General features: G+C 52.7%; 1 protein-coding gene across 3 annotated transcripts in view; it reads right to left on the reverse strand.

The window, feature by feature from the left end:
- KANK3 (KN motif and ankyrin repeat domains 3) overlaps window positions 1-24,812 on the reverse strand; it is a 47,258-nt gene continuing 22,446 nt past the window's right edge. For 2 of the 3 annotated variants that reach the window (XM_044998684.1, XM_044998685.1), the window contains exons 2-11: window positions 21,172-21,253; window positions 13,720-15,654; window positions 12,785-12,884; window positions 12,310-12,558; window positions 9,315-9,402; window positions 8,095-8,314; window positions 6,689-6,831; window positions 5,604-5,804; window positions 4,590-4,688; window positions 1-2,673 (exon numbers count right to left, since the gene is read on the reverse strand). In XM_044998684.1, coding sequence (XP_044854619.1) covers window positions 2,620-2,673; window positions 4,590-4,688; window positions 5,604-5,804; window positions 6,689-6,831; window positions 8,095-8,314; window positions 9,315-9,402; window positions 12,310-12,558; window positions 12,785-12,884; window positions 13,720-15,654; window positions 21,172-21,208 — 3,126 coding nt within the window. In that variant the 5' untranslated portion in view covers window positions 21,209-21,253 and the 3' untranslated portion in view covers window positions 1-2,619. The remainder of the gene's footprint in view (window positions 2,674-4,589; window positions 4,689-5,603; window positions 5,805-6,688; window positions 6,832-8,094; window positions 8,315-9,314; window positions 9,403-12,309; window positions 12,559-12,784; window positions 12,885-13,719; window positions 15,655-21,171; window positions 21,254-24,812) is intronic. The other variant, XM_044998686.1, reaches the window with a different exon arrangement.

Genomic DNA, 24,812 nt, shown 5'->3' on the forward strand with positions numbered 1-24,812 from the left:
TTTTTCAATCCCCCAGCCCCCTTACCATGCCGCTCAGCGCAGCATGTCTGGCAGCCACACCGCCCGGCCAGAGCCAGACAAGCTGCCCTGCAGGAGCACCCAACCCCACCGCCCAGAGTGCTGCCTGCACGGTGGCGTGGCTGCGGGGGAGGGGGGGGCAGCGGGGGAGGGGCCAGGGGCTGGTCTCCCCGGCCGGGAGCTCAGGGGCCAGGCAGGACTAGATGTGGCCCGTGGGCCGTAGTTTGCCCACCTCTGCCATAGAACCATGCGTTTTTACTGGATGGCACTGAAGGTGTCAGGGTCACATAATGATATTTTCATCTGGGGCACTACAGAACAGGAACACTATGCAAGGCTTGCGACTGTTCAGCAACTTGCCAGGGACAAAGGAAAGTGCCAGTTCATGAAGACAGAACTTCTCTGTACGGGGGAAATCTTGTCAGAAAGTGGTGTCAGGCCTGATCTAGCAAAAGCATCCTTAGGATGCCAAACCCAAAGCAAACGAAAGACTTACAAAGGTTTATAGGTTTGGTGACTTGGCTGGGCAACTTCATAGATAACCTGGCTGAAACAACAAAAAATATGAGAAAACTGTTACTTAGTGGTGTGGAATGGCAGCAGAATAGAGTGCATGAAAATGAATACAGCAAACCTGGATAGAGAGATATGCAAAAGAAGGGCATGGGGAGCACTCGATTGGCCAGGCATGAATGACGACATCACTGATATGGTAAATACCTGTGCCACATGTCAAACCCATAGGCCAGCCACAGCCAAAGAATCACTGTTAAATATAGATGTGTCAGCTGGTGTTTGGGACACAGTGAGAGCAGATACCTTTACCCTACTGGACAGAGACTATGTGGCTATATTGGATCCAAACTCAAACTACCCAGAGGTAGAAATACGGACGGATGCCACATCCTACCCGGTCATATTGAAACACAAAGCGGCTTTTGCCAGATTTGGGATTTCACAGGTAGTGAGGACTGACAATGGATCTCAACCTGGGAGCAGAGACTTCAAGCCTTGTGCAGATGCACATGATTTGAATATACGACTTCTAAATACCTGCAGGATAATGGGCTTGAAAATGGGGCAGGCAAATTCAGAGTGTTTAGAATGTGGTAAGTCGCCTGTAGAGCTTGTGCTAGGATGTCAGGTACGAAATCAACTTCCTCAGCCTCAAATTAAACAGGGTGCAGCTAGAGAACAGAGGCACAAACAGGTGCAGAAGGAAAGAGAAAGATGAAGGCATAAAAATGTGCTACTATGACAAAACTGCGGTGCACCCGAGGGAACTACGCCCTGGAGAATCTGTTAACATTTGGAATAATGGTGCATGGGGGATAAGGCTGAGGTGATTTGTCCGGTTGCTCCAAGATCACACGAGATCAAAACAAGGATTTTTGTTGCGGCAGAGCCATAAGCATCTCTTACTGGTACTGGTGATAAATGTCCCGGATGAGCTACCTCCACAGACAGTGCAGAACTTAACAGTAAACCCACCTACACGCCAAACTAGGAACATCCTGATAACAACACTGACACATACCAAAGTGATGTCAGCTGCTGGGACTCTCAGACACAAGATCACTGGATGCCTGGGTCGGTGATCTGGGAAACACACCGCCATGACCACAGGAAACTGATGCTGTTCCAAGACGCCCAGCGGAGGTGAGAACAATTACAACACAGTGGTAAAAAACCCAAAAAGACTCATTGAAAGCTCCTGAGCAGCAGCAGAATCACGTCTCACCACTGCATGAACAATGAGGGTATTCGTTTGTTTAGCTGTTTAAAAAAAAAAAGGAAAGATGTGTGGGGTATGCTAATGAAGTTATGCATATGCATATGCATATGGCAAGGGCACAAACCCAGGAACTGGCAGTCAGACATCTTGCAGGAACTGGGAGCAAGGCAGAGCCAGGATGCAGGGCAGTGACCAGCAGCCACCCCCACCAGTTGTTATGTTTCAAATGTTACATAAGAATTCTTGGTACAACAGAGCCTACGTGTCATAAAGCAGCAGAACAATACAGCCGGGAGAGGAGAATGGGACCTGAGCAACCACAGCTACAGCTGCATTTCCCAATCAAACTTTTTATTTTTGGTCTTTTGGTTTGTTTTCAGCCTCAGGTATTTTGGAATTCAAATTTCCACTGAAAAATTGAAATTTTCTGTGGAAAATGTAGATGTAGATGATTTTTTCCTATTTTTGCTGAACATTTCCATGATGAAACCCAACTTTTCTACCAGCTCTAGGTATGCTGTTAGAAATAGTGCTCATGGCTGGCCCGGGTAGGCGACTTGCCCGGTTTAGCCTAGACGAGCATCAAGGTGGGGAGAAGAGAGGAAATGCTGGAAGTGACCCTCTGTTTCACTCTACAGCAGCCCCCATGACACAGATTAGTGCCAGCTGCTTCCCTCCAGTGGAGATTGGGTTGATTAGGCTGAGAATAGATGCCTGTCACACTTGACAGGAATATAAACACACGGGCCCTTGGGGGATTGGGCTCAAGTTCTTGGATGTGATGAGATTATGGGGGAGTTTCCATTTTCAGGACGATGAGGAGTGAGTGCCCGGAGAATCCAGCCGCCTGGGATGTGAAGGCTGCTCTAATGTTTCTTCATTAGGTTGCTAGAGCTCTTCAAGGCTAGCGGTGGGGTCCCCTGATGCAGAGAGAGAGAACATCAGTCACTAAACTTTTCTAGGATGCAGAAACAACAGCCTCCTCCTCCGCCCCACCGGTATTCCTGCGTGTGGGACCAAAGGGGAAGTTCCTCTCGCTCCAGCCCCCGGTGCCCTGTTCAGCTAGGGCAGTGGGAGGACAGGCCCCAGCAGTTCAGTCTGGGGAGCATGCAAAGCCGTGCCTGAGCTCTGCTCAGTAGCCAATTCCTTGTTGATGCCTTATGAGAATTTTTCATCTACATTATGAGTCACTCCTTCTCTTGGGTGTAACCCAGCTGGGCATCTCTGGGAGAGCCCCTGGGGAGAACGCTAATCACTGCAGAACAGCATGGATAGGTTTAAAAAAAAAAATCTCTTCCAAGTTCATCAATTCAGCAGAGTGGCTCCTTACCCCTGGCCCAGGGACAGGACACAATTAAAAGTTTGATGCTGCTTCAGAGTCAACTAAGTGAAAAAAAAAGCATCTGAAAATATATCTGAGTGCATGAAATTACGTCTCTGCTTCCAAATGCAGAGAACTCCCTAATGGCTGCTTCAAACTTTCACCCAAAATATGCATCCCAGCTAAGAACCACTCTGAGAAATGCCAGCCTAGCTCTTAGTCTTCCTAGTGTGTCAGTGCGGCAGCGCTAGGACATATACTGACAATTCTGGAAGTTCGTCCAACTTTCTAATACAATCAATGCCAAACAACAGAAAATCACGTACAGTTTAATAATTATTTCAAATAGAATAATGTAATTTACTTCCTAGATTCTGCTTTCCTACCATGTATTGTAATTTACATGCATTTGCATGCGTGTGTCATTGGGGCACTAGGTAAAGCTGATGGTCTGATTGACAGCAATAATTCCTGAGTCTAGAGGCAAGATGGAGAAATAACAACTGCATTTCAGAAGAGCTGAGCACTAGAGAGGAACTTCTGGGATGTTCCTTAGAACTCCACCCCTCCCCGGTCTCTCCATCAGGTGGTTGAGTGACAGCACACTAAGCCAATGAAACACCAAGTGGGAACTTAGCACACGCTCTCATTGCGGTGGGTGGCCCATAGTTCTGAGGCCATTCAGAAAGACGCCTTTTCCGAATTCCCCCTTTCCTGGGTGTCAGAACCCTGTTTCACACACATTGTAGAGCAGATCACTTGACGATTGCCCTGTTCTGTCAATTCCTCTGAAGCACCTGGCCACTGTCAGGAGACAGGATACTGGGCTAGATGGACCTTTGGTCTGGCCCAGTGTGGTCATTCTTATCTTCTCATGAATAGTTCTCGCATATATGGGAAATCCCAGCTTTTGTTTTGCCCCCTTAACAATTCCTAATATATTCAGTACAGTTCATTCTCCCTCAGCCTGGGCAGGCCGGTCCCCACAGAGCCCACCCTGGAGCTCGGTCTTGTCAGGGTTTACACAATTCGAAGGCCAAGGCTTTCACCACTTCCCTTGGGAGACCTCGCCACTAGCCTTGATGGGAAAGGTTAGTTCCTATCCATTTTAACCTTGCCTTTGGGCAGGTCCATTGGGTGACTTCTTGTTATTCCTCCCCGAGCCCCACCCGGCAAGATCCCTCCCTTTGATAAGCTGGCAGCAGAGAGTTCAGTTCCTGAGAGATCCAGGCTGGATTTATTTGCAGTCAGTTCACCCTGCTGTTGTCTCAGGTTTTCATAAGCCTCCCCGCTTGGAGAGGGCCGATGCTGGGCCCTGTGCTAACCACCCTGGCCTATCACCCAGTGAGAGTTCAGCAGCCAATTGCATTTAAAACCCAGCTCGGGAAATGTCCGGACTGCGCTTTCAGCAGGTCCCGGTGAGCACGGTGACGTGTTTCCTGCATAGCACTTTGGACGGTCTGGACGGGGCCAAAGCTGTCATGGTTTCCACTGGGGGAGCCTTCGGTTACTTACGGGTGACTGTGCCTTGGAGTTGTTGAGGTGGGCGTACATCAATACTGCAATGTTGCTGTGACCGGCCTCCAGAGCGATGGCCACGGCATTGTTCCCATCCTAGGGAAGAAAAGGAAAAGGGTTCCTCAGAGAGCTCCCAGCAGGAGACTTGGTGTGACACAATACTGAACGTTGGGCGCTTCCAACGCCTTGGAACAGGCAGCAACAGCCAGGGCCTGACAGGCTGAGCAAGTTATGGAACTTCTCTCCCAGGTGAAGGTCCAGGGCTGGAATAACGGATGGTGGGATGACACAGGAGACAGGTGCTAAATGGGAACAGCATGGCTCAGTCCAAAAGCAGGGCCTGCCAGACCCACCTCCCTCCTGCTTTTGGACTGACCGTGGAGTGCAGGTGTGATAGGGCCGGGTGAAACCCGCACAGCAATGCTTTCATTCTGCCTCCAAGCAGCTGCCGGCTTTAGCTGGGTTGGCTCCCTAGGTGTGGGCTGTTTGTTTGAATGGGTTTGTGTTTCCATGTGCTTCCATGGGGCAGTTCTCTGGCCTGTGTTGTACAAATCAGACCATGGGCCCTTCTGGCCTTGCAGTCTCTGAATGTTCGGGGCTCAGCTGTTCTTTACAATACCTGGTTTCACTTGCAAACAAGGGCATGCACTGTGCACTAGTCCCTGTTAGTCAGGCAGGCACCCGAGGCTGCAGATGATCAGCTGGATGCCATGTACAGTGACTAGTCCAAGTGGACGGTTTGTGAACTCCTGACAGGCTGAGGTTTGTTCACATAAAGGGGTTAGTCAAACAATCACTGAGCACAAACACACTGGGAAAAATCAAACTCTGTTTGTGGATAATTTGCAGGCCAACACAAGGTGAAAATCCCCAGGCAGGAGCGATTCATCCAGCTCTGTCATACAGGGAACTGGCGAGGTGGCAGCACATCAGCATATGCAGCATAACGCAGCAGTGGTGAGAACTCAGCACTATGGTCCCTGGGGGTGAGTGGGGCAGGCAGTGACTTACGTTATCCACAATGGAGATGTCACAAGCTGGCTGGGCCAGGAGCAGCCTCACGGTCTCTACTCGCCCGTGCTCGCAGGCGCACATCAGGGCTGTGGAGCCCTCCTCATCCTGCAGGTTGACGTCGGCTCCGCAGGCCAGCACGGCTTCGACCATCTCCTGCCTGCCATGGCTGACCGCCAGCATCAGCGCCGTCTGGCCGGCCTGCAAGCGAAAGGAGAGGTGAGAAGAGACCTGGCATGGGAGAGGGGATATTAGTAACAGCTGGACGCTCTCCTAGACAGACAAGTGCCCAGGACCTACAGACTCATACTAGGCCAGAGTAGGGTGACCAGATGTCCCGATTTTATAGGGACAGTCCCGATTTTTGGGTCTTTTTCTTATATAGGCTCCTATTACCCCCCACCCCCTGTCCCGATTTTTCACACTTGCTGTCTGGTTACCCTAGGCCAGAGGGGGTAACGACTGCAGGGAGAGGACAGGGGCTACTCAGCCATGGCTCATGTGCCCAGCAGGGGGAGGAGGGATTCTCTCCACTTCCCCGGGGTCTTCTCCCCCGAGGACCCACTCGGCTTTGCCTATCCCCCAAGTCTGCCGGCTGCCCTTCCCCCCCAGTCCTGGTTCCCTCGGGGTCCCAGGCACGGGACAGGGGCAGCTTCACCCAGAAGGCAAATCTAAATAAGGAACATGCTTGGTCCTGCTAGCGACAGAGCACTGGGAGCTCAGCACTGAGCAGACGCAGGATCCGGCCAGCAGCCGCTTATGGTGACAAGCGCTATTTGGGAGTAGGCTGGCTTGGCTCGTGTTCCCGGCCCTGTGTGGGAGCCAGCCTGTCCCACCCAGAGCTCACTGGGGGGAAAACAAAACTTGTTTTGGTCCAAAGCAGGAGCGGCTTCCGAAGCTTAGGGCAACCAATCAGGGGACAGAAACAAGCCCTGTCACTCAGGTGAGCCGGCCCACCTGCTCACAAGCTGTTCTTTCCAACCGTCGGTCGAGGCCAGAGGCCCAGCCTGGGAGCTCAGCCAGGCTGAATCTGGGGGTTTAGAGTGGAGGTGACGATTGCAGGGAGCAGCCCTGCTAGCACTGACCTGGCTCGCCTTGGCGTTGACGTTTCCCATGCTGAAAAGTCTCCTGACAACGTTCATGTCATCTTCATGCTCCACCGATGCCAGAGCTGCCAGCATGAGGGCTGTGTAGCCGGCTTTATTCTGATGGTCAACGTTGCAAACCCCTGCAGAAAGAGAAGTGGGGGAACGCTGGAGACCCCAGCAGGCCGGCACGTTCAGCAGCAAAACTGCCCTCGGCTCCGATTCCAAGAGCTTGTCTCAAGTCAAGGAGCTGCTGGTGCCGAGCTATTGTGCGCTGGGAAGTCTGGATTCCGGATGGCAATGCTCCCTGTGCCGTGGATGCGCTGCACGGCTAGGCCAAGGCACAGCCACAGACCGCATGGCCCCCACCCGTCTCAGGCGCACTCGCCGGGGATGCTCTGCGGTTTGGAAAGGCCTTGTTCCCTTGATGGTGCCCTATGGTACATGTTTGCTGGGCATGTAAGGGCAAACCCAGCCCCCTCCTCCACAGCTGCGGTCCTGCGGGGAACCCCTTGCTGGGTTCCTGGGGCTGCAGAGGAGGTTTGACGTGCTCTGTGCAGCACGGAGCCCTGAGCGGCTCCACGCAGGGAGTGGAGCAAGACTGGGACTGGAGGATCTGCTGCTGCATGGAATCTCCTGTTCTGTTCCCCACCCTGCCAGGGGTGGGCGACCTCAGGGCCCGCCGAAGCTATTTCAGCTACCTGGGCTCATGACAAATGCCTAATGGCGGCACTGAACAGTGTTCTGCACAGGGACCCACTTTCACATGCCCCTGCAATGGCCACTGCCTGGGCTGCGTCTTGCTCTCTGTACGCAGGGGGCACCTTGGACTGCAGGTGGGGCATGGATGAGGGCAGCGAGATCAGGCCCCTTGTCACAGCACAGACACCAAGACCCCGTCCGTGTGTTTGTCACTGCACCCGCCCTGCAGTGCCCATGGGCAGCATTCCTGCATCAGATTCTACCACTGCAGGAATCTGTGGGCAGAGGGTCTGGGGACCCTGGAATGGATGCTGAGGGCAGGGAAATGCCTGTGTAGTAGGTTCATTTTCAGGCCTAATTCACCTGACATGTCTCTGTAACCCCAGGGCATGGGCCAGTGATGCGTTCTACACTCGAGCACAGGCTAGTTTCTTGGGCGAAAGCCTGGCCGCTAGGGGGCGCTAGGAGAGGGAGGCAGTTGGGAGGAGGCGGTGGGTTAGGGCTCCTGGGTGGGTGTGTTTCATGGGAGGGCTCGGGAGCAGCAGCCAACAGGGGCCCGGGGAGCAGGGCAGCTGTTGGAAAGGGAACCAAGGTCTCCGCTCCCGTCTCCTAGTGCAGAACCCCCAGCTGAGCCATCCCCACTTCGGGACCGGACAGGGTCACCTCGCGCCCGGGGTAAGCAGAGGGCACTTTGCCCTACTAACCCGTGTCCAGGAGCAGCTGCACGATCTGGAAGTTGGAGTGTGAGACGCTGTAGTGGAGAGCTGTGTTGCCGTTCCCGTCCGAGAGATTGACCACGTGGGCCAGCATCCCCGGAGAGACCTCCGCGAAGGCCAGGAGGTGGTTGGCGACCATCTCTGGGACGGAGGACTTCTGGCTGGACACTCGGAACCACTCCTGGAGGAGGATGCTGCTGCTGGACAGCTGGGCAAGGAGAAGGGCTGGGAAATGCTTCTCTCCAAGGGAACGTGCTCGCTGGCCAAAGCTGTGCCTGCTCTCAACACTTCCTCAGCTAAGCTTCGCCCTAACACGAAGCCCGGGGAGCCAGAGTTCCCACGAGCAGCTGTGGCCGAGGCTGCGCCATCCCCAGCCAAGTCCTCCCATTGCCACAAATACAAAGCAGTGCAATTCCCTCCCCCTCCCCCTCGATAACATGGCACAGATCCGAGCTGCACCGAGGCCCTGGGTGACAGGCCAGTGCCGAACCCTCTGGACGAAGCCTTACACATGGCACTAGGCATTCCCTGGGCGGGGAGTGGACACGGGCAGGAAGCCCCAGGAGGGAAGGCACAGATGTCTGGAGACATGGGTAGCAGGCAGCAGCTGGCTCTATACCTGCCCTCAGGGCTTTCCCAGCATGCTGAGGGGACTGTGTGTGCAGGGAGCACGGGCTGTTCGGCCTCCAATCTCTTAGGGTCTGTGATGCCTGGAATGTCAGGCTGAGCCCAGCCGGGAGGAGGGGTTAGTGACTCAGACCATGACTCCAAGGCTGCAGCACAGAGAAGGACAGGGAGGGGCTGGGGGTGGGATTCAGAGATTCCTAGGCCAGAGAGACCCACGGTGATCATCTCGTCTGACCTCCTGCATGACACAGGCCAGAGACCTGCCCAGAACAATTCCTTCTGCACTAGAGCAACCCCCAAAGGGGCGCTCTGGGGCGAGCAGGGCGTCTTGCGTGTGGCGTGCAGGGGAACAACTAGTCTTCCATTGTCCTGGCTCACACACCTTTTCCTTGCGCTCAGTGTTGCCGATTATGGGCTCTAGCCATGGGGCCCAGCGGTACAAGGGGTGGCAGAGGGGTTTGTGGATCCAGGCTCTGATGACCTAACAGAAGCCTCTTTGGGGAGAATACCCCCGACTGTGGGTCTCCATCTCACCGAGGGCGAGCCCAGCGGTTTCACCTCTCGGCACCCCCCCTACTCACCACCTCTTTGCTCTTCACGGCGCTGGGATGGCTGAGGTGGTGCTTCACAATCATGCAGGCCTCTCTCATCCTTGGGCTCAGTTCAAACCTGTGAAAACCAGTGGGGGACGGAGCTGTCTGCAGCGTTACCCCAGAGACGGAGGTGGCCTGCAGAACAGCATGGGCAGCCTCGAGCGGGCGCAGCTGCTGGCTAACAACCTGATCCTAGAGTTCCTGACGGGCATGTGCCTAAACATCACGCCAGCTTCTAGCCACGCCTCAGGGCACAGCCAGGAGCTGCTTTTAAGTCTCTGGCAGGACAGGCTGGGGGGGTTTCAGCAGCTAAGTTAGTTGCTCATTAAAGCACAAAGTGGGGGGGATGGAATTCATCAGCAATAGACTCAAAGGATTGTTAGGGGAAAAGAAAATGATCCACGTGCTGCTTCCATGCATGAGTGGAGACAGCCCTGAACCCTCCCTCGTACGCCCTGGCCCTACCGACCAGATACAGCTGTGGCTCCCCTTGCCAGCGGATCTCAGCACCTCACAGACATTCACAGATTCATCTGCTACTCCCCATTTTGAAGACAGGAAACCGAGGCACAGACAGGAGGGCCCATGGCTCCCCCAGGGAGCATGGAACAGAGCGAGGCCAAAACTTCTGGGTCTAAGGCAAGTGCCAGAGCCACAAGATTATCCTTCCTCTTCTGCAGTGGGGACACTCTCGCCACCCAGGTGCTGGGCATGGGATTCCGACGCATCAGACATTGGTAACAGCCAGAGACTGGATCCAGAGTAAAGGCTCGAATATCTGATCTGGTGCAGCAGGGAGGGTCAGGCTAGAGGGGTCAAAAGGCCGATCTGGATTCCTGCCTTCCTGGGGGGTTGCCCTGGAAAAAGCCCCCATTATTTCCGTCATTCAGAATCCCATTTGTGTTCTGCACGGGCCCGAAGGCTCCCGGACTGCAGCACTCAGGGAACGTGCGTTTCAGTCTCTGCTTTCCTGGAGCTCCCAGAGAAATGGTTACAGGCCCTAGCAAGCGGCGACACCGGAAAGGAGGGACTGCCCAGCTGGGTTAGAACAAAGCTCCATCTCGTTCAGTGTCCTGTCTCCCACACCGGCCAGTCTCCGACGCAAAAACCCCACAGTGCGCAATCATGGTATAACATGGCCAAAGAGGGAAATTTCTTCCTAACCCATCATTTAGTGCAGGGGTCGGCAGCCTTTCAGAAGCAATGTGCTGACTCTTCATTTAGTCACCCTGGTTTAAGGTTTCGGGTGCCAGTCATACATTGTAACGCTTTTAGAAGGTCTCTTTCTATAAGTCTATAATATAGAACTAAACTATTGCTGTATGTAAAGTAAATAAGGTTTTTAAAATGTTTAAGAAGCTTCATTTAAAATTAAATTAAAATGCAGAGCCCCCAGACCGGTGGCCAGGACCCAGGCAGTGTGAGTGCCACTGACAATCAGCTCGCGTGCCGCCTTCGGCACATGTGCCATAGGTTGCCTACCCCTGATTTAGTGCTTGGCTGATGCCCAAAGCATGGGGTTTTTTATCCATTCCAAGCTTTGTGGGTTTTTAATCCTAGCCAATGTGGATGTTCCCATATAAATGTTGTACCTATTTTTTAATCCTGCTGGGCAATTGCCCTCAATTATACCCAGAGGCAGTCAAGTGTATCTACTTCCACTGGCTAATCTTGTGTTGTGTAACAAGGAAGCCTCCCTATTTCAGTTTTAAATTTTCTGCCTTGGAGGTGTCTTTGTTCTTGTTTCAATAGTGCCCGATCCAGCTTTTCTGTACCATTCATTATTTCCTGTACCCTTATCATGTTCCCTCTTATTTGTTTCCTGTCTAAATTACATGCATCTTGTACCTTGCCATTTATGAATGGTTTTCCAGTCATTCAGTGGAAGGGCTGCACTGGGGAACACATGCTACCCCTTCTCAAAAGTACAGCACGGCTCTCCTGGAGACATGCTCCCCTGGGTCCCCTGGAGGCGTTACAGCTTTTCTTGCTAGGAGCTTCAGCTAAGGGCAGTGCACTTCCTTCCTCTGGCCCTAGGAGCTGTGACTGCACCTTTAGCAAGCTGGGTGCTCCTGCAGATCGAAGGCGGCTTTCTTTGTGCATGTTTCATCACAGATTTCAAATGGGCAGATTGCTAAACTGAAATCTGTTTTTTCCCCCAACAGAACAATGTCCCCAGAGTAGTTTGCACCCAGGCCTGTTTTCAACCTTCCACTGTTTAATGAAGCCCTGCTCAAAACACCAAGCAGGGAGAATTCCCCCCGAGCCCCCATAACACTGATACAGCTGGCAGAATCTTGCTCCAATTTCCTGAAAGATTCACCTTCTAGCAGAGCCCAGGGCAGATGCCAGCCCCCAAGGGGGAGTGTTTGACAAAGCTAGGAGCATGTGGAAATGGGGCCAGAATGCAAACTGTTTAGCAACCTTAGCTTCACTGGTTGCCACTAGTGATGGCTCTAACAGCGTCTGCTGGCAGCACCCAGCTGGGAGATGCTGGCTCGCCCGGGGGGTGGGGCTAGGATGAGTTTGAATGGCCGATCTTTTTACTAACCAATTCAGATGAGATTAGGGCCAGTCGGATTTTTTAAACTCAATTATTTTTCCTGTCAAAAAAATACAATTCAAATGTTTCACCAAATGGGTCCAGTTGTGGCCACAAAGAGTTGGAAACGAGATGACTGTTGTGGCTCCGTTTTGTGTTGTTCACTGGGGGAGGGAAGGAATCGTCTATGGCAAAATCAGAACGAAATCATTTCCTTAGACATTTTTGCAGAAATAAAATTGGCTTTTTCGGCCAGGAGAGGGAGACAGCAGCTGGAACCGCTCCTGGCCTGAGACGTTTCTGTGGAAGGGGCTCTAGACAACTCCTCCTCCCTCCCCACTGGCTCCAGGGGGTTTGGGGCTGGAGCGCTCTCATATAACTGGGCCTTTCTCACTAAGCTTGGCTGGAATTCCAGCCCTGGGGAGACTACCCTGCACTTACTTCTCCTTCACCTCGGTGGGGTCCAGAGCTGGTGTGCTCTCTGTCTCCTGCTCCCCGTTTCTCTTCCTCTGCTCTGTGCCCGGCTCGGGACCCTCCATGCTGCTCGCAGCCTCACCCACGTTCACACCCATCTCCTTGTCCCAGGTGTTTGCGTCGTCCTCCGCGTCGTTGTCAGAGCTGGTAGGTGAAATCTTCTCAGAGGAGCTGTCTTCACTGTCCTCCTCCTCCTCGCTGGACGTGCTCTCGTACCTGCCGTGAGAGAGAGCGGGGTCAGGGCACTGCAGTGAGATCTGCCACCTTCTCCCAGGGCGCCCGTACTGGGCGGAGGGAGAGCTGGGCTCACACTGCTCCCTGCCCCCAACACACACATGGCAGCTTCTCGCCCTGCTGTGGGACTAGGATGCAGCCGGGATTACAGAGATCGGCCAGTGCTGGAGCTTGCGCCCTGGCAAGAGATGGAATGAAGGGCACATACTCCCCATTCAGCACCCCCACGAACTGCAGGCTCTTCCTCCCGCCCTCGGCCTCGCTCTTCGGAAACCCGTCTCGCTTCTTCATGATCGACTTCAGGGCACCTGAAGAAACAGAGACGGGAAAGTCACATGGTGGAAAGCCAGGGTCTCACTCCACCCACCACCCCACCCCAAGTTCCTGGAAAGGGGGCTGGGTGAGGCGGGAGGCCGTCCAGGAGAGGCTGGGGTTGGGCAAGGAGGGTTCCTGTCCAGAGCCTGCTGGGCTGGGGGATTCTCCACTTGTCGCTCCGTCTCCCGCCTCCAAGGCCTGGAATTTGTTCTTCCTTCGTCTCGCTAGAGAGTAACAAAGCACAGGGGGAATCTGCTGCTCCGTCCATCTGGACACCCCGAGCTTCAGCAGAGCCACGGGCCCGGGCAGCATCCTGCATGTGCTGAGGAGGGCAGCTCTAACCCCCAGCACCCAGGGCTCTAATTCTCAATGGCTGCCCCGGTGTGGGAGCTCCTAGCCCCCCAAACACAAGCGCACAATCCCTGCCGCTCTTACCCCTCCCCCAGCCGCCCCCTACAATGGCTCCACACAAACACTGCGCTCCCCCTCCCCCAGCCTGCAGATCCTCTGGGTTAATTCACGGGGGGGCTGGAAGCATGTGGTTACCAGAATTGCTGTCACATGACCTATGATGAGGTCATCTGCCCAGGTGCCTGATCAACACAGCCTCCTCTCAGGTTGGAAGTCTCCTCTCACTGACACTGCTGAGTAGCTCCATTGACGTTAATGGGACGGTGTCAGCCGGTGTGAGTGAGTGGAGAACCAGGATCCTGGGGGGTCAGGCTCCCGCTAACTGCTTGAAAAGAAATGCAAATGGGCGTGTTCTGCCAGGGCCTGACAGGCGCGAGGCTTGTCAGCATGCAGCAGATGCTGGCGTAAGTGACTCACCAGCCCCAGGACTCAGAGGAGCGTTACTGTCCTTCTCCAGAGGCCTTTCCCGTGTTGCACTCACACACTCGTGCACCCCTTTCCTGGAGTCCTGGGGAATTAAACGTGCCCCTTGCTCCACTTCCACTGTCCCTGTCCTTGTCCCTCCCTGAGGCACGGCTGTCTTAGTGCCACTGGCGATGCCAGACTCAGCAACATCCACCTGGTTTCCACCTTCTCCGGCACCACTGGGGGTTTGTTTAGACTTATCACCAGCCACACCTTGATCTGTTTCTTCCATTGCTGCATCGATTCCTGCCTCTAGATCAGCTTGGGTGTCCTTCTCTTCATACTGGGCTGGTGAATCTGGACCTACAGCAACTTCTCTACTTTCCAAATTGCAGTTGACTCCAATGCACAACATCTCTGGCGAGCAATCCACACCCTTATCGATCATTTCCAAGTGGCTGCCCACCCCCTGGCTCTGCACTGGTACTGCGGCCTCTGCATGCGCTTCTACCATCTGAGGCGTGGCCATTATTTCCTTATCTATCAAAGTTCTTGGCCTTCTGGAACAAACCTCTACTCTTAACTCCTCAAGCTCCTTAGTTGCGTCCTTCAAGTGGCCTTCCATCATGGCGATAACCTCTCTCTGGTGGCCAATCGTGTGCTGCAGCAGCTCCATTTCCTTCTCTGCTTCCGTCGGAAGCCCTAACAACGATTCCACGACCCACACTGCAGCGTCCTTGGTCTCAGTCTCTTGGCCAACGGCAATCTCATGGCATGGCTTCTGAGATCGGTAGTAGAACACGGCCTCATTCATGTTCACCTCCTCGCCCACACCTACAGACTTATACGCTTTCTCCATGGCCCTTGCGGGGCGGGCAGCCGCCCTGCTGGCTCGCACGTTCCTGTCCGAAGCAGACAGTTTCTCAGTGAGTCTCCTTAACTCTGTGATTTTACTTGCTCGAGCCTTCACCGACTCCAGTTCCCTTTCCAGTTCCGCGGGAGCCTCCTGGCTTGCCCTGGCAACCTCTGCGCCGAGAGACCTGGGTGGAAAGCTGAAAACAGAGGCCTCGCTCGTTTCGGGCAGTGGTTGCTCCTGCAAACCCGCCATCAGCTTCTCCTTCTCCTGCTTCAGTTTGCAGATTTTCATTTCTAGGACTGGGATCGTCTTAACTTGTTCCTCCAGCTCTTTGAGTTGCTTGAGGGCAGCAGCCATCTGCTCCCGCACATGCTGCAGATGCGCTGGGCTGATGTTGGTGGCCGGGGTGCTCCTTCCGGAATTCGAAGGGCTCATTCTCCTAGAGCCCGTCAGAGATGGGCCCGGTGTGGCTTGGCTGTCCCCATTTCCATTCAAAGGGACAGCAGAGGAGGAGCGGGTCTGGTGAAAAGAAGTGGTACTGGAGAAGGAGATCCATGTTTTAGAGGGACTGCTGGGTGGCCCAGTCATCTGGGCATCTCCACTATTCAGCAAATGGAGCTGCTCTAGCTCCAGCCTCCTACTTGTCTCTTGCAGGGTTTTCTCCACCCGGGGATTTCGCATGAGTGATTTGGGGGCAGGAGGTGGGAGGAGATTTATAACTGGAGTTGGAGACACGGGGTTGGAAGCCTGTTTGCTCAGGGGTTCTCTCATTTCTGAAGACCCAGACTGCGTTCTGATGCGTGGAGATAACAGGAGCACGTTCCTTCCATCCTCGCTGGCTGTGGATGCCAGAGACTCTGTAGAGGTCCATCCACTGGCGTGGCCGCTGGGGCTTCTCAGGGAACTGGGGTGCTGCTTCGGTCCTTTCACTTTCCGGTGCTTCGGCACCTTCTTGAGAGTTTGGCCACTCTCAATGTCATCGACATATTTCAGAAAATCAAGGTCTAGCAGGAAGCCGTAGGGGGTTTCCACAGAGTAGGAGCTCCTCTCCCCATCGTCCTGATCTCTGTACAAGAAGGGGCCACCTAAATCTGCCAGGAAAGCCAAAAGGAAACCATTGGTACAGTCAAGAAAGACCTAAGTTTGTCAAACCCATCTCCTGTCCCTGTCTCCAGAGGTGCTGGAAGTGGGGTACTGGGGGTGTGGCAGCACCCCCTGGCTTGAAGTGGTTTCCATCATATACAGAGTTTACAGTTTGGTTCAGCTCTCAGCACCCCTGCCTGTCTCCATGTTCTCAGCTTTTCCTGCTGGACGCAGGGCGAGTGTTTGATGCCACAGAAAGTTCACGTAGGTGCCCAAACTAGACGAAAAGGCCTGGGGCTTTCTCACCTGGCAGAAGATGGGAAGCAGGGGTCTGGAATAACCCCATGTGCCCTCTGCTCTGAGCACCACTTGGAGCCTGTGGGGAAGCCTGGACCCGTGTGAGTGTCACACCCAAATCTGAGGGTGAGGATTAATTCCGGGTCTTTGAGAGGGAGGTGAAGCAGCACGGTCAGTCCATGGACAGAGGATGCTAAACTGGGGCATGTTCAGCAGGGACGGAGCCATGAGACAAAGTGCCCTATGGCCGGATCCAATGTCCATGGAGGGCAGTGGTGGCAATAGGTTTTGGATCAGGCCGAGAGAGAGGTTAGGAGTCTGAGTTTCACTCTGGGGTTAAAGTAGAGGGGAGCTGCGAGGGTGGGGGGTCCCCAGCTCCCCATCCCTGCCTGGTGCAGCTGCCAGTCAATTCAGGTGTATGGCCAAGCCCCGGAGCATCTGAAGGAAACCCTCCGTCATTAGTACGAATGGACAGACAGCGAGGGTGGCTGACCCCTGGGAGCCCCTCTCCACTTGACTCAGGTGTGCGACCCTCCCACTGGATTAGCTCTGAAACCCCACTAGAATCCTGCTAGAGCTGGTTGGGAATTTTCTGTCACAGTGATTTTCTGACACAAAATGCAGTTTCCACAAAGTCGACGTTTTCAGTGGGAAAATCTTGATTTTACCAAAAATTTTCAATTTTCCATCAGTGATAAATCAAAATAAAATATTCCATTTTGTCTGCGTTTGACCCAAATCAGACTATTTTATTTTGCTGAACTAACCCAAAACAGAACATTACAAATCTGTTCAATGAAACATTAAACTACATTTCCCTGAAGCACAGGGCCTTGTAGGAATTGTAGTTCAGCCACGCCCCCTGCATTAGAATCATAGAATATCAGGGCTGGAAGAGACCTCAGGAGGTATCTAGTCCAACCCCCTGCTCAAAGCAGGACCAAACCCAACTAAATCATCCCAGCCAGGGCTTTGTCAAGCCGGGCCTTAAAAACCTCTAAGGAAGGAGATTCCACCACCTCCCTAGGGAATCCATCCCAGTGCTTCACCACCCTCCTAGAGAAATAGTGTTTCCTAATATCCAACCTAAACCTCCCCCACTGCAACTTGAAACCATTGCTCCTTGTTCTGTCATCAGCCACCACTGAGAACAGACTAGCTCCATCCTCTTTGGAACCCCCCTTCAGATAGTTGAAGGCAGCTATCAAATCCCCCCTCACTCTTCTCTTCTGCAGACTAAATAACCCCAGTGCCCTCAGCCTCTCCTCATAAGTCATGTTCCTCAGCCCCCTGATCATTTTCATTGCCCTCCCCTGGACTCTCTCCAATTTGTCCACATCCTTTCTGTAATGGGGTGACCAAAACTGGACACAGTACTCCAGATGTGGCCTCACCATTTCCCCCAATCTGCTGGCAATGGTCCTATTACTATAGCCCAATATGCCGTTGGCCTTCTTGGTAACAAGGGCACACTGCTGACTCATATCCAACTTCTCGTCCACTGAAATCCCTAGGTCCTTTTCTGCAGAACTGCTGCTTAGCCAGTCGGTCTCCAGCCTGAAGTGGTGCATGGGATTCTTCCTTCCTAAGTGCAGGACTCTGCATTCTCTCCTATGAGCCAAGCTCCCTGGAGGACTACATCTCCCATAATGCAGTGTAGATTTCCCTCAGCCCAAGCTGTGTGGTGCATCATGGGAGATGTAGTCTGGGAAAGGAGTCTGGTTCATAGGGAGAATGGGACTCCTGAGCTCCCATGAGGCAACTTACCACAACAGATCCACGCAGTTTAATGTTGAAATGACTGGAAAGAAGCATTTTGAATCATTTCAACTAAGTGAACAGTCAGCACGGATTCACCAAGGGCAAGTCATGCCTGACTAACCTAACTGCCTTCTGTGAGGAGATAACTGGCTCTGTGGATGAGGGGAAAGCAGTGGATGTGTTATTCCCTGACTTTAGCAAAGCTTTTGATACGGTCTCCCACAGTATTCTTGCCAGCAAGTTAAAGAAGTCTGGGCTGGATGAATGGACTGTAAGGTGCATAGAAAGCTGGTTAGATCATTGGGCTCAATGGGTAGTGATCAATGGCTCCATGTCTTGTTGGCAGCCGGTATCAAGTGGAGTGCCCCAAGGGTTAGTCCTGGGGCTAGTTTTGTTCAATATCTTCATTAATGATCTGGAGGATGGCATGGACTGCATCCTCAGCAAGTTTGCAGATTACACTAAACTGGGAGGAGTGGTAGATATGCTGGAGGGTAGGGATAGGATACAGAGGGACCTAGACAAATTAGAGGATTGGGCCAAAAGAAATCTGATGAGGTTCAACAAGGACAAGTCCTGCACTTAGGACGGAAGAATCCCATGCACTGCTACAGATTAGGGACTGAGTGGCTAGGCAGCAGTTCTGCAAAAAAGGACCTAGGGTTACAGTGGACGAGAAGCTGGATATGAGTCAGCAGTGTGCCCTTGTTGCCAAGAAGGCTAACGGCATTTTGGGGCTGTATACATAGGGGCATTGCCAGCAGATCAAGGGATGTGATCGTTCCCCTCTATTCGACATTGGTGAGGCCTCATCTGGAGTACCGTGTCCAGTTTTGGGCCCCACACTACAAGAAGGATGTGGAAAAATTGGAAAGAGTCCAGCGGAGGGCAACAAAAATGATTAGGGGGCTGGAACACATGATTTATGAGGAGAGGCTGAGGGAACTGGGATTATTTAGTCTGCAGAAGAGAAGAATGAGGGGGTATTTGATAGCTGCTTTCAACTACCTGAAAGGGGGTTCCAAAGAGGATGGATCTAGACTGTTCTCAGTGGTACCAGATGACAGAACAAGGAGTAATGGTCTCAAGTTGCAGTGGGGGAGGTTTAGGTTGGATATTAGGAAAAAGTTTTTCACTAGGAGGGTGGTGAAGAACTGGAATGGGTTACCTAGGGAGGTGGTGGAATCTCCTTCCTTAGAGGTTTTTAAGGTCAGGCTTGACAAAGCCCTGGCTGGGATGATTTAGTTGGAAATTGGTCCTGCTTTGAGCAGGGGGTTGGACTAGATACCTCCTGAGGTCCCTTCCAACCCTGATCTTCTATGATTCTATGAAACATTTCCAAATAGAAATTTCTCAGACTTTCCATTTTATGAAAAAGTTCTAAATTTCAACTTTTCATCCCAATTTGTGTGAAAATAAATGTTGACATACAGGAATTTCCTGCCGGGTGGAAATGCTGGGTTTTGCTCAGCTCTACCAACAGCCCACAGAGAGATACGGCTGCAGCCAGGGCCAGCCTTACCTAGGGGCGAACTGGGAGAAAGCCCAGGGCACCGTTATAAACGAGGCGCCTCCAGAGCACGGGTGCCCCTCCCCCTGCTGCTCTGCTGGTGCCTGCAGCCCCGTGGCTCCTGCCCCCTGCCTTGGAGCTGCCCCGGCCAGCTGCTACTGGGAGCTTCCGGTCTGCTGTATGGGGGAGAGGGGGAGGAAGGAGGGGTGCTGATGTCACGGTGTCCCCTGCCCCCCCCAGGTACCCCATCTCCGCAGAGCAGGGTGTGTGTGTGAGGACAGGGCTCACCAAGAGAGGGACGGAGCTGCTGGCAGCTGCTGCAGTGTCTGAAGGAGCTTTCCTTCAACTGCTGAGTGCTGCTCTCTTAAACCCTACTTATACTGGTGGTGGTGGTGGTCCTTGTTGGTACTTCCTGCAATGCGTATATGTTCTCTGTAATTTTATTCTTTCAAAGTGCTGTTATTTTAGTTTTTTGACTGGTTTGTGCATTTCATAAATAAATAACTCTCTCATGCTTACACTGAATTCTTTGAGTAGTGAGTTCTAAAGTGCCTAACCTGTCCTGGCTGGAGTAATTATCATTATTACTGTTATTATCATATTGTGCTTTGTCATTCATTATCTAAAGTGGTACAATCAAATAACAGTATCCTTCTAGAATGTAACTTTAGCTTGTACTCACCTTAGCAGTGTCAGTTTAAAAAACATTAGCTAAACGCATAACTTTAGACCCTGGGCAGATGAAAGTTGCTTATTTTCAAATTGTATTTTTAGTTATATCTGTAAAATAACTATTTCATTTGCATGAAAATAACTGCAGTTCCAACTCTGATACCAACTGCAATGATGGAGTCAAATGTTAGTGAGTCACATACATGATTGCGATCGGTAAACATAAATGCCAAAATAATTAGAAAAATAAATTCGCTTTCTTATCACATATTTTAAAATTATGTTTTTAGTGAAAAACAATTGACTAAAGTAGATAATGGCAGTAACACAGATTTTAAGCAGATTTTATTTATGTACCTCTAATAAAGATAGTGTACAAAGTATCAAACATGTGTTTCTGAGATCTGTGTTAAAGCTCCAGCACTGATACCTCAAGGTTTGGGATTGGGAATATCTTGCTGTATTATCTCCCGATTGTTCTAAATGTACATATAAACTTTAAACGTGGCTTTAATTGGTGTTTGTATATAATTTTTTCTTTCTTTATATAACAATTAGACACAGTGCTCCTGCCAGCTAATTCCTACGTTATTATCTGCAAAAACCCTAGAATTTTCAGGTACCTAAGCAGTCCCTGGAATCACGGTTAAAGTTTCCTCCCCCCCAGGTCTGAAATGGTGCCCTGGGTGAGCCAGGAGGGCCACGGGCTCTGGCAAGATGCAGCCCCCATGTGACAGCGCGAAGCCACATGCCGAGCCACAGGCACCACAAGCCACAGCAGCAGCGCAGGAGGGTGGCAATACACCATATGCCAGGCCACCCTTCTGCGCTGCTGCTGGTGATGGCGCTGCCTTCAGAGCTGGGTGCCTGGCCAGTATCAGGCGGCCCTGCCAGTGCTTAGGTCTAGCCTCTGGCATCTCTTTCAATACAAATTAAACACTAGGGAAGGCAGCGGGGCCCAGAGGTGATGGGGGGAGGGGAGGGAAAGCCCAGGGAGCCTGTGGGGGCCAGGAGTTATGGGGGGAAGCGGGGAGATGCCAAAATACAAGTTCACCCAGGGTGCCGTTTTCCCTAAGGCCGGCCCTGGCTGCAGCCTTGGCGGTGCAGACGACTCTGATTAGGCTGCAGCCCCTGCCATTTGCATTCATGGCAGAGGTTGATCACCGCCTCCCATCTCTTTTTGTGGGAGGGCCGGGGGCGCCCCATCTCTACATTCAGAGCCGAGCACTGGGAGAACACATCATCCTCGTACCCCTTAGGCAGGAGCTGCCCATGTCTTTTTTACCTGGGAGATTCTGGTTCAGGTGTATGGGCTGTGCCATCTTCTGCTAGGGGATCACAAAACCATAGACCAGCGGACTGGAAATCTGAAAAGACATTACGAGCCAGAGTGAATTCCTTCCTGGTAGGCAGGTTGTGACTCTCAGCAGCACAGACTAGGAGGAAGCCCGTCTATGCAACCCCAACTGCCCTCCTGGCTTCACACCCCAATTCCACTTCCTACACCAAAACACCACAAAGAAACCCCAATCACAAGGGGAACAGCCTCCCGCCGCATCACACGGTGAAACCCGCCTCCCTCAGAGAGCTCTGTGCCCAGACAGCCTCAGCGTTCCTCCTCCTGCAGAGACGGCTCAGCGCAGCAGGAGCCAGGAGCCTGCGTTTCCCACACAGATTAGCCGGGGACCCTGTGTCTCCCTTTCCCCAACTCCATTCTGCAGCATTTGTGTTGGCTCCTGCCCTGGAAGCCTTTAGCCACCCCCACCCCAGCTGGGCAGCCTGCCTCAACGCACAGCATAGGAGGATTAGGGGAAATTGCGGCTAGACTCTGCAATGCACAGAGGGAAGGGGGAGACCTGAAGTGAAACCTGGAAAAGAAAATATAACCTCAAAGATAAGGGAGGAGAAGACTCTGCTCAGGCACCAATTGCATCAGAGAAAGGGCAAAATCTGTACCATGCCTCAGCTTCTATTCAGCACTTGTCAGCTGGCGATCTTGAAGTAGCATAAGGGCTGCTGGAGAGAGCACTGGACCGAGGCTCAGGGTTCTGGTCCCAGCTCTGCTGCTAGGTGACCGTAGGTACAAGTCACCTTTCTGTGCCTCAGTTTCCTTATTTGTAAGATGGGGAGAATGACGCTGACCTTCTCTGTAGATCTGAGGCAAAGCACCATATAAGAGGTAGGGATGGTTATTAAAATGCTTTACAATGAAGAGCACCTTCCCCAAGATCCCTAATGCAAAATCTCCGTGTGGAGAAAACCGTCCTGGAGACAAGGAGGAGGCTTGAGCAAGAGCCGGGCTATTTGCTGAAGACTGGGAGTGTAGGGGAATCAGAGACACGGAGAGAGGAAATGACTCACCCAAGGGCACTCAGCGGTTACGGGCAGAGCTGGGAACAGATCTATGGTGCGCCCACCCCTTGAATGCCGTGTCCAGTTCTGGTCACCTCATTCCAAAAAGGATCAAGTGGAACTGGAAAAGGTCCAGAGATGGGCAACAAAGAGGATCAAGCATATGAAATGGCTTCCATACGAGGAGAGTCTAAAAAGACGGTTCAGGTTAGAAAAGGAGGTGATTAAGGGAGGATACAATGGAGGTCTATAAAATCATGATGTGGAAAAACTGAACAGAGTTATTTACCATTTCCCACAATACGAAAACAACAGGGGTCACCCGATGAAATTCATAGGCAGCAGATTTAATACAAACAGGAGGAAATACTTTTTCCACACGATGCACAATTAATCTGTGGAACTCATTGCCAGGGGATGGCCAAAGGTATAACTGGGTTCAAAAAAGAACTAGATAAGTTCATAGAGGATAGGTCCATCAATGGCTATTAGCCCAGATGGCCAGGGATGCAACCCCATCCTCTGGGTGTCCCGAAACCTCTGACTGCCAGAAGCTGGGAGGGGAAGACAAGGGTGGATCTCTCCATAGTTGCCCTGTTCTGTGCACTTCTCTGGAAGTTCTAGCTGGTCCTTGTCAGAGAGAGGAAACTGGGCTACATGGACATCGGTCTGATGCAGCATGGCTGGTCTTATGAACACGGGTCTCCCAAGTCCCAGACCAGCGCCCTGGCCACTAGTCCCTGCGGTCATAGTTAAGGTAACAATGGAGGTGGAGGGGTTTCTATCTGAGTAGGGCCTGGGGCTGGCTGGGACATGACGCACGCACTGAAACGAGCTCTTCTGGAGGAGCCACGCTCAGCTCCCGCTGCAGTCTGGCTCCAGTGAGATTTTAGCATCAAACTGTCTGCAAGGCCTGGGGTTGTAAGTGCATTTCTGGAATGTTTTCTAAGCCGTTTCTGGAACGTCTGAAAGGCTCTTTGGCCTGTCTCCCACCTCAGAGGGAGGTTCGCTCTCCACTGCTGACGACACCCCCAGCCCCAGCATTTCACGCAGCACATGGACAGAGACATTCAGGCCCAGGACACCAGGGCCAATCTCCTCCCCGCTGCTTAGGGAAGAACTTGAGGGAGGGTGTGCTCATACCGCCGTTCTCCCCTGCCGGCCCAGCAGCCTCCCCTCCAGGAGGGCAGCGGGGCTCCAGGGATCTCCTTGGCGCCCAGGGGCAGTTTGGACGAGGTGATTCGGAGGTTCGGGGTGAGCCTGGCCTAGGCACGAGCTTTGTGCAGTGGGACTTTGCCCTGTTTTAAGGCCTTGAGTCGCAGGCTGCGTCCCTCTGTTTCAGCTGGGCTCGTCTGTACTGCAGGGGGGACTGGGTGCGATTGGGTTCCTGGTTACAGAATTGGCTGTAGTTTTTATACCACTCTGGCTACGTTATGGGCGTCGTTGCGATCGAAGCGAGGGACACCAAGAGAGACGGCTTTTCCTTCCCAGGGAACAGGCCATTCTCTCTGCTGTGGGAGGACACAGTGTTGGTCTGGCTTCAGCAACACACTTATTGTAACGCTGCAAAGTCTCCGAAATGCAAAGTGAAGCATGAAGAGGCTGGTGCAGATCCTGGGCTGTCTCCAGCTGGGTTGAGGTTGCTTTGCACCCCCAGCGCAGCATAAAGCAGACTTCCTATTAGGCATGTAAAGGGTTAACTGGTTACCTGGTAAGCATAGGCTTATCGTTAACCCCTGTGGCTGGCTGGCTGGTGGGACCCCAGCCCCAGCGGCCCCAGCCCTGCCGGGTGAGCTGGAGGACCCCCAGCCATGCCGGGCCGGCGCAACCCCAGCCCTGGTGGGACCCCAGCTCCTGCCTCCCCATGCCAGCCCGCCGCCGGAGCGACATCAGTTAACAGTTAACCCGTTAAATGAGATAATTTTAATTGTTTAACCAGTTAACTTTTTAAACCAATATTTACATCCCTACTTCCTATTGGGTAGCTTGGTTCCTGCACCAATGATCTAGTGTCAGTCCAGACATCCTCCCAGGCAAATGAAGATCTTCCACTTTTCACTTCTGGCCAGTTAGTCTCCCCGCTCCGTTCCCAAGGTTTGCTGGATCTAGGGCATCTCCCACCAGTCGTGGGTTGGACAGTTGGCGCCTAACTATGGTTACATGAACAGAGATGGAGGTTTCCTGGATGTCTGACATGCTCAGAGCAGGAACCATAAATGGAAGGTGGCCAGTGGGCCACTTTGGGCCCGAAGCAGAAGGCAGAGGCTGCCCTGCTCCAAGTGTCATGGTAGAGATTGGTGTGGAGGGCTTTCCGTTCACCTTGTCCACGTCTCGCCACACTCAGCAGTCGCTGATTAGCTCTGTTGCAAGGGGCTGCTCGTGAGCTCTCAGCAGAGCTGCTGCTCTGAGTCATGCCGGCTAAAATTAGCTCCTTGTACATGGAGCAATTCCATACTAGGTGCACACAGAGAGAGAGAGAGAGAGAAACGCTGCCCCTGCTTCCCTGATAACACAAGAGGTGCCAGAGATGAGGCCCAATCTCAGTCGTTCCCAAGGAGAATGCACGGGAAGGGA

The sequence above is a fragment of the Mauremys mutica genome, chromosome 24, assembly GCF_020497125.1.
Source record: "Mauremys mutica isolate MM-2020 ecotype Southern chromosome 24, ASM2049712v1, whole genome shotgun sequence".
In the NCBI taxonomy this organism is placed as follows: Eukaryota; Metazoa; Chordata; order Testudines; family Geoemydidae; genus Mauremys; species Mauremys mutica.